Raw genomic sequence first — 9,576 nt, 5'->3', positions numbered from 1 at the left:
TACAAAAGAATCACATTGACAACGCTGTTCCCGTTAGATCACCACAGTATAGGGGCGTCGAGCCTGGCCATTACCAGATGATTACAATTTAGGAACACCAGATACCTATATAGGAGGACGCCGACATCTCCCTATAAAAACTGAAAAACCTAACGTCGTCATCTCTCCTGACCAGTATATTACGCTTGTAAAATTGATATGCTCATGAAATTTTCTTATACGACGGAGCCGCGTCAAACAAAGATTAAAAATGTACAAACATTGAGTCTATAACGAACAAACAAATAGCAGTTTTAATCAAAATTGGCTTAACATTATCACGGGAAACTATGAATTGTACTTTAAAAATGTTATCATAATGCGCATCTGTGTACGAAAAATGCAGATATTATGACATCATGAGCTGGTTTGATTAGAAAACGCCATTGTATTTGTACAGCGTGTTTTGTAGTGTATCCAAATAAACATATGCTATACACATTAATATTCCCTAAGAGAATATATATTGTTTGCAAAACAAGATATGTTGTATGCTAGCTATTCGTTTTGGTTAGTTGCTAGTCAAGCTTTCTACTCTCAATCATTCTCGGAGCGAGTGTTACATAAGTTTTTTTCTTAAGCCCATTCTAAAAATGCATGCTCATTTTGCCAGTATCACTGCGATACTATTTTAACACCCGAGCATAATCGATTTTTCAATAAGGATTCATTTCACATCAACTATTTGATTCCGTCCACAGCCACTTATTTACTTACGCAACTTTCTATTCGCCTTAAAGAAAACAGAAGGAAACAAAAGCAAACAGTCATGGCAAGTCATTTTCACAGTCACCCCCAGACTTTACCAAGTGTAGAGGAACCAGAACGCGTTATACCAGTTATTGAAGTTGGATCGATCATAGGTACAAAACATATTGCTCAAACCAATGTCGACAATTTCCAAGCACATCAAAAATCGAGCCATACTATTGAAGATAGTAGACTGCACCATAGCAAACGCAGCAGCACGCTGAGAGATTTATCTGTTCGTAAATCGTTGCTTCAGCCCCCCACCGCAAGAGATCCGCAGAGGGGGAAAACCCACATTCTTTACGGTCGTTATACATCCACCGATGAAAAGATAACGGTCACTGATGATAGGGTGCATACTATACTTCGCAACGCGCAACCGGTGTATATAATGCCCGCTACACACATCAGTCCTATGAAAATAAAGAAACTGCGGAATTACATTCTTCAAATAGTGTTTATATTTATACTATTCCTTACGGTGAGTTTGAGCGCGTTTTTTTCGCTATCACGACAACCAGGACTTTTGTTTCCCTGTGGTTTACTTATAGATGCTCTTCTCGGCTGGCTGCTGTTTGATTATGTCCGCAAACATCAAGTGGAACATTCCAAAATTATATTTTCTTGTCCATTTTCGAAGATATGCGCGACATGCATTGAATAAAGGTTGTCTGTCTCTAATTTTGTCAGAAATATTTTTTTTTATGTTTTTATATCGTTTTTTTTTTCACTCGAAACAATGTAATGAGTGTGGAATAATAAAATTATCGCCTCAGTAAAACGACATGGTTACATTTTCGTGTTATCAAAACCGGTTTTCTTTCTTGTTGCAGACCATCTACTGGTTGACCAGTTGTGTAGAAATCACTGGAGCGATAGGAGCCTTCTATTATCTTGGAAAGTGATACAATATTCGGTACTCTTGCATAATTTGACCCGGGTTCTCCTGAATTCGCGTCAAGCATGGATCGGGCGAGACCGGCAATTATCGGCGTCTGCTGAGCGTCGTAACAGACACAGACTAATGAAAAAAAAAACAAAAGAAAAACGGAAAAAATTAAAATGTAAAAAACAAAAAAAAAACTACCTTGAAAAATGAAAATATGTTTATTTCATTTTAGTATTTAATTTTTTTTTATCAACAGAAAGTTTTTTTTTCTCTACGAAAAGATTTTTTAACCGTATAATTGTTAGGTGTAAGTACAAGTTTTTGTTTTGTTTTCTTTTTTGTAAACGTATTTTTTTCTTGTTTTTTTTTTTCAAAAACTTGTTGTTCAGTCAAGTTCTTTTGGTGGCACTGTCCATTTGTACATACCCAGGAGAAACCATCCTTTACACACGATCTCTTTTTACGTAAACATTTATGTTTACAATTGTTGCGGTTTCACCTCATTTTTGGGGAGCAGCAATTTCTTCTAACAATATGAGAACTCCTGCATCGATGTTTTCATTTCTTTTTCTAACATGTATAGATTTATTTTCTTGCCTGCCATTTTTCTGTTTGGCGAGTTTGAAAATATATTTGTTTCTCAGCTTTTCTTTTCTTTTATTTTTGTTGGTTTAGTCGCTTTCTTCCAATTCGAATGTCGTCTGCGTCCATGTAGATATCGCTTTTTCTTTGACTAGTCAAACTCCCAAAAATTCAATTGAAAAATAATAAATAAATAATAAATAAGTAACTAATCAGAAAAATAAAAAGTCACTCCCACCCCTTAATATCACCTTAAAAATACTAAAAACATAGCAGAAAAAAATTAAATAGATAAAATAAATAAAATAAAAAGTCGAGTTAGCGTTTCAACATTTGAACAACGCTCGGCTGACACTGATGATTGCCGGTCTCGCCCGATCCATGATTGACGGGAATTCAGGAGAATTCGGATCAAATTATGCAAGAGTACCCAATATTCAATAAGCGAAATCGGAGATGCGACGCTGTACAACTCATGATCTCTACTGATCCATGTTATAAGAACAGGGCCATTGGCAGCACCTTCAACATACACATCTGGACGGTTTAACGATTAATAGTGTACCCAGGGTGATGAAAACAGTTTTCGGTCAGGATTATGGTCTTTGGTTTGGTTTCAAGTGAGGGCAACATCATGTCACCTCCCATCTTTGAAGACGGCTTATAAGTAAACACCGAAGTGCACCTGGATATACTGAAGAGTGTGATGTAATAAGAGTTGCTGCATTGCCATTTGGTGATTATAATCTGGCCCATGCAGGAAACTGCCACGGCTTTTCATTATAATGGTTTAGAAAGTCTTTTTGTTCTTCAATCCTTTCTTTCGTCCCTATTCTCCCCCCCCCTCTCTCTCTCTCTCTCTCTCTCTCTCTTTCTCGTATTTCCAATTTGCTCTCCTCTTAACAACTTTACTGATCTCTTCGAAAATTTCAAAACCTCACCATGAAAAAGTTCAACAAAAACAACTCAAGCAAAAATTCAGTGCCACAACATCCAACACCGACTATAAGGTTGTTTCTCTATCATCAGAGGCCTATGTTCCAATATTCCAGAGATTGAAATGCTATTATTTGAGACTAACCCTCACGTGTAATTTTTAGGTCAACTGGCATCATCATTGGAACGCTGCCTTTTCGACTATGGACAAAAAGCAAAATGATAGTTGATTGGAAATTTTCTTTTTAGACGTCGGTTTTAGTAGGAAGATTTTTGAAAAGGGCCGATTTTATGAAAAGTTTATAAGTGAAAAGAATTCACTTTTTAATTGACCCTAATAATACTTTAATGTATACAAAAATGGATGCAGTAATAAATAAGGTGTACGAAAATTGTAAATCTGCTAATTTACTCCAAGTATATTAAAATGTCTATAATTGTTAAAATCAATAACATATGATGACCAACAGAATCATACTCAGTTGTGGCAGTGTAACGATTTACATAAATGACGAATGACGCGAGAAAATATCGACGATATTGCGCATTCGCAAATTCAGAATCCGGGCAACACCAAATTTTAAATCAGATTGCTGCTGGAGGACGTCAACACTACATTTCGATCGAAGAGTTGCGTCATGAAAAAAATGAGCGAAGTATAGAAACAATGGTATAACGTACATTTGAACCTACATTCGAATTGCAAAACCGCAAATCAATAAAACAATAGAAATCCCAGCTAATAAGAATGGCAAAATAAGTGAACAATAAAATTCTGGAATATGAAATGTAAGTATAACACATAAAGGACGAAGAGATATAAGATTAGTGAGGGTCAGTGACTTAGAGAGTGAATGAGATTTCTACCGTCGCCCCGCACAAATACACCTACTACACCACCAAACTTATCTCTCTCTCTCTCTCTCTCTCTCTCTCTCTCTCTCTCTCTATATATATATATATATATATATATATATATATATATATATATATATCTTGCAATATGCTTTCAGTTAAATTGTAAATCAAACTTGTATTGTTGACTTTACAAATTCGTTTGTGTTTTGATTTTAAAAAGCACGGTGAGAAAATAAGTACGTGTGTTAAATTTCGCATACGTTTAATAAAAGTGCAACCAATAAATCATATAGACCGACTATTTAACAAACGGATCCTCCTGACACTCTCACATCAATTCGCTCTAATCTCAGTTATATATCGTAGCTTTTCATTGTCAGTGTTCTGTTAGTTGCTTAGAGGTACCCGGCTCTATGAAATTTACCCCTGAGACACATCCCTGTTTTGGCATATAGAAAAAAAACATCGCTGAATATTTAACGTTTTTTTTTTCGTTTGAAGATTGTAATGCTGTGTATGGGGCAGCTAAACCAGCTGCCAACATTGCCCCGCTTTTCATTGAAACCAACCGAGAGCTCTTTTTAGTATCCTCGCTGTTCCCTTAGGTGCAATTGTCTGGATCTCTTTTGCACTTGGTTCACCAGGAATATTAGTAAGGTAGGACTTCAGGTTCTTCTTCATAAGCCCTGTGGCACCTATGATAACTGGTATGATTGATATCCCCTTTAGGTTCCAGTTTCTTTTCATATCATACATGAGACCTTGGTATTTGGTCTGTTTCTCTCTTTCAGCTCTATTCAGATAGCCATCATTAGGAACACTCACTTCAATCAAGGTTGCAACTCTCTCTGACTTATTCAATACTAGCGGGGGTACCCGGCGTTGCCCGAGTGTTTGTTTCCGGGACGGGGGGGAGTTTTAAAAAATGTTATGGTAGGTAAGTAGGAAGGATCAAACCTGGAGTCATGAGTAAAAGTAGGAAAATAAAGTGTGAAAAAAAAAACCCCAAACATCTGCAACGTTAACAGTTCGGCCACCAAGAAAAGTCCATTCCAGTTGTTTAGGAAAAAAAAAAAAAAAAAAAAAACGACTACGGTAGGTCGGCGCGAACGTGAAAATATAATGTGAATTGTCCAGCACGCTAACCATACGCCACAGAGCACTGCAGCTAAGTTTAGTGATTTTAAATAACTTCACATGACAGAACTACGAAGCCAAACCGGTGTTCTCTTCTCAACTGTTCCTTGTGAACGATCCCCAAACGGTGTTTAGTGGTGGCAGGGGGAGGAGGAATTTATTAGAGAGAAAATATTTTACAACTTCCATTGATCTTAACCGATTTTGGCCGTGACTTCTCAGCAGAAAAAGTATAGAAATCTAAGATTATCTAGGAATTTGAGAAATAATAAGCCTATAACACACCTCAGATATTGTTCTGCCGGTTGTGCATATTATATTTGCATGAAATATCTTGATTTTTAATCCTAATAATGTCAAAATCAGACGGGAAAAAATGAGTTCATTTTATTTATATATATATATATATATATATATAATAATAAATAGAAGATAGAAGATAGAATAGAAGAAGAGATAACTATGTCAGGTTTCACAGCAGCATTTTCAAGGTAAGTGGCTGTAGGGATTACATGGTCGTAATGTATGTTATATAAGTCATTTCCAACTGTTCTTTCAGGTTGATGTTTCCAGGACTTGCTGCTACACATGATGTTTATTTTTTACAGATGGTCCAGTGGCGGTACTTGCATACTCCATCATGTCTCGCAACTTGATATCAGCATTTGATTTCACCATTATCCATCCAGCAGTGACTAAATAATCTGGTTGTCCTCGGCGTGTTCGCTAAGTTACACTCTGAAGAGTCTCCATTCGACTTTAAGAGCAGCTTCTAGCATTCTAGTGTTAACGCCATAAATATCATTTGGTGAAGGTCCAGTTTATACTTTCATATACAAGAACCGACGTAACAATGGTTGCAAAAATCGCATATTATCTTTGTTGGAAGCTTTCACTTCCAGGTCGCTTTTATTTTGTCTAGTCAAGGCATTGTTAATTCGCATCTCTAGTTCATTCTCTATAAAATTCTAATTTACAACCTTACTAACAAGAGTAGTAAACTTGTCGATAATTTTTAGATCAGGAAAGATATATCTCCTGCTGGTTTAGAGGTATGTGCTCTGCTTTATTTGTGTTAACATAAAGTTTAGTGTACTAGATATTCTGCTTGTAAAATTATCCCATAAGCATAGCCTGCGTCAGTAATTTCGTCCGCAGAAGGCCTTCTTCTCCTACAGTTCTCGAAGATGGTGCATCAAAACTGTATGGCCTGCATAAAGTCCTCATTATTGGTCGTCATATCGTAGGTGTATATATCCAACACCGAGAACAGCAAAGTTTTGTAATGGAGATCCAATTAATCTAATTTCTATCAGTTTCGGTTCTCTTGAGTTCATTTTAAGTTCTTTTCTTTTTCTTTTTCTTCATCTTACCTATGATCCTCCACCGCTTATAAGCTACAAGAACTGGCCGTCTCATTTGAGCGAATTTTGCAGAATTAAGGCAGTTTTCTTTATTGTAGTGAATCGCATGATCTCAGTCTTTCATCTGATTCCAATTTCGCATAATTTCCCTTCCAATTTGTTGAGAATATTCCAGATGCACATATAACTGTTGGTACTATATTTATTTTCTCGTTTCCCGAATTCGTTAAAGTTTTCTGATAAGTTACATATGTTTGCATCGTCTTCTGTCCCATTTTTTCAAAAAGGAACAAATGAATATTAAATGATTTTCCTCCCTTTTTCCTATTTTTCTCTTTTTCTTCTTCATCTTCTTCGTCTTTTTGTCTTCTTTTCTTTTTCTTTCTTTTTCCTCTTTCTTCTTCTTCTTCTACTTCTCATTATTATTATTATTATTATTATTATTATTGACAGCTCTCTAACACATATTGTAATTTACTACGACAGGTTTTGCCATAAGCGATAGATATGATTTAAAGTCGGCGTCAATCTGACCGTAATTTTCATGTCATAAATGACAGGAAATATATTCATTCTTTTTATGCAGATGGGAATAATTATATGTTTGCCTTAAAAACAAACGCCGGATATTCTTCAGATGAGTCCAATGAAATTGTACTTTAACAGTGAAGATCTGATTTCAAGCATAACTCAGACAGACCATATAAAATGCTATTCCGAACCATAACACTAAATGATTATAACAAAACTTATTTTAAACATAACTCTGATAAACAATATAAAATGCTATTTGAAATAGACCATATAAAATTATATAACTCTAGCATTATAAAAACAGGCCATATAAAATGTTATTTCCAGCTTATTTCCTTACAGATCATATAAAATTTTATTTTAAGCATCATCCTAACCGACCATACAAAATGCCATTTAAAACATATCCCTGAAATATGATATGAAATGAGAAAGACAAAGCATATAATTTTTTTTAAAAACATAACTGTATTATGTATCGCCTTCACATATAATCGTGTTTAGGTGCGTCTTCTTATTCCGTGCGTTTGTGGGAAGTTGTGATGGTCTAATGGCCCCTTTGTAATCGTCTCTTCAAGCTCGCCCGCGTGCATCTGTTCTTATTACATTATATACAAGTCATATATAAAATGTATATACATCTATACAGTCTGGTGTGTATACACGCGGTCGAGAAATGACGACGTGGTTTGAAGAGAAGACAAAGGAGAAAGAGACCAAACCACACATTGGCGGGGGGGGGTCAGCAGTTGTTGTTGAAAGGAGGACCACATGATTTTGTCACAAAGATGTGGATAGAGACAGCTTTTGTTTAATTTATCTTTTCCCACCGGTTTATTTTTCTTTCTCTTCATCATTGTAAACTGTATCATTTAGACTACCTTTGTCATCATGGATGTTATTCTAACAACGCTTCAATCAATGTAACATTTCAGTTTCCTCAGATGCACCTGTTATGTATTGACTTCTATATAAACTTTTTTTTATCTATGTCTTGCTCTTACGTATGTGTGGGGAGTATTCTAATGGCCTCTATGAGATTGTCTCTTCAAACTAGTCTACATGTATCTGTTCCTATTTCATTATATACAAGTCTTTTATATATATAGTTTATATACATTTATACAGTATGGTGTGTATGCGCGCCGTCGAACTCCGTTTTAGGGCCCCTAAGTTGTGTATCCATCTGATGTATTATTCTTGGTATTTCTTAACAGTGCGTGTGCGCGCGTATGTGTATGCGTGCATATATACGTGTCACCATACCCTTGTTTTATTCCTTTGTCTTTCCAAGCGCGGTTCTTCCTCTCACTAGTCGATGATCTATAAAGAAGCATTAAAGAAGAAAACACGACGCCGATCTTCTGGCAAGGATCTATTTATTCGTCTCTGAGTGAAGCCGGGGCCCGTTGCATTTCTGACTTAAGCTTTTCTTGCGTTTTTGTCGACGCATCTTTTTCTAACTATATCTCAGATCATGTCTGACTGATTACCAAGGTTCGACTCTAAATTCGACTGTCTACTCAAAATATGTTGCGCGTTTGTATTTATAGCAGGGTTTATTTGTAGGGGCGTGGCAACCCCCGTTAAGCGGCCTGCAACTGAAACTCACCGATCCACTTCTAGCAACATAGGTATACGTTTTGTCAATGGAAGTCCCTTATAAACAATATAAAATCCGATTTCAAACATAACCCCAACTAACTATATAAACAGATTTTTTAACGCATAACTAGGTCAAACAATTTTTTAAAATGCTATTTTTAACATAGCCGTGACACCCAATTTGTCAGTCCGCGTTGTAAACTGCTTAGATCCGTTACTTCCCTAAAATATAATAGTGAATTGTTTTTAAATAAAAACCGCTTCTGAATTTCCGGTTTCAGAAATGGCAGCTATAAAGAAGTTGATAATTTCTATTTTACCGAAAAAAAAATTTAACCAAGCGCTCTAGACGGACAAATGCCAATAATACTAAAACTGAGTTCATAAGCGTTTGCTCCACTACGGTTTTGTCTTTTTTCCACAAGAGGATCATCATTTATAAACGCATAAAGCAGGCCAGCGGAATAGTGATCTACAGACGAACAGTTCTAAGAAAAAGTTTTGTTCATGGAATCTGCGTTTAGATTTACGTGCAGGTAAAGAATGTAGGAAATTGTTGATAGTGGTTGTAGCTAATTGAGTGGTATTTTTTTGTAAAAGTTTGACAAGGGAAGAAGCTATAACGAGCACTTGTCATGAAAATAATGTTAAACTTTAATAAAACGTATCTTTATAAAACTCAATCTGATGCTTGTGTAGTTCCTATAGGAAGGTTAGATAATCGCTATAAAGTCTAAAAATGCATGTTTATATAAAATTCATACAAGACACTGGAGTGTTCTAGAATCTCTATATGAGATATAAGAAAGTCAGCCAATAAGTCAGACTTAAGTGTAGAACAAAAAAATAAAAACAAAACAAAAACAGTCGTTTTCAAGTCAA

At 35.7% G+C, this 9,576-nt stretch overlaps 1 protein-coding gene across 1 annotated transcript; it reads left to right on the top strand.

Moving 5' to 3' along the window:
* Positions 1 to 402: 402 nt before the first annotated feature.
* LOC145267220 (uncharacterized) lies at positions 403 to 1,886 on the top strand. The gene is made up of 2 exons (XM_080123284.1): positions 403 to 1,270; positions 1,623 to 1,886. Exons 1-2 carry the CDS (start codon positions 809 to 811, stop codon positions 1,692 to 1,694), a joined length of 534 nt encoding a protein of 177 aa, XP_079979410.1. The 5' UTR covers positions 403 to 808; the 3' UTR covers positions 1,695 to 1,886.
* The last annotated feature ends 7,690 nt before the right edge of the window (positions 1,887 to 9,576 follow it).

Source organism: Euprymna scolopes, chromosome 42 (genome assembly GCF_053919585.1).
Source record: "Euprymna scolopes isolate OS-2025 chromosome 42, ASM5391958v1, whole genome shotgun sequence".
NCBI classification, from domain to species: domain Eukaryota; kingdom Metazoa; phylum Mollusca; class Cephalopoda; order Sepiida; family Sepiolidae; genus Euprymna; species Euprymna scolopes.
The sequence above is the reverse complement of the archived record's forward strand: the minus strand, read 5'-3'. Positions and strand labels throughout refer to the sequence as shown.

Excerpts from the sequence above, each read along its gene's own strand:
- LOC145267220 (XM_080123284.1), top strand. The coding sequence starts at position 809 with ATGGCAAGTCATTTTCACAGTCACCCCCAGACTTTACCAAGTGTAGAG. Across the intron at positions 1,271-1,622 it reads TATTTATACTATTCCTTACG|ACCATCTACTGGTTGACCAG; the intron begins GTGAGTTTGAGC and ends TTCTTGTTGCAG.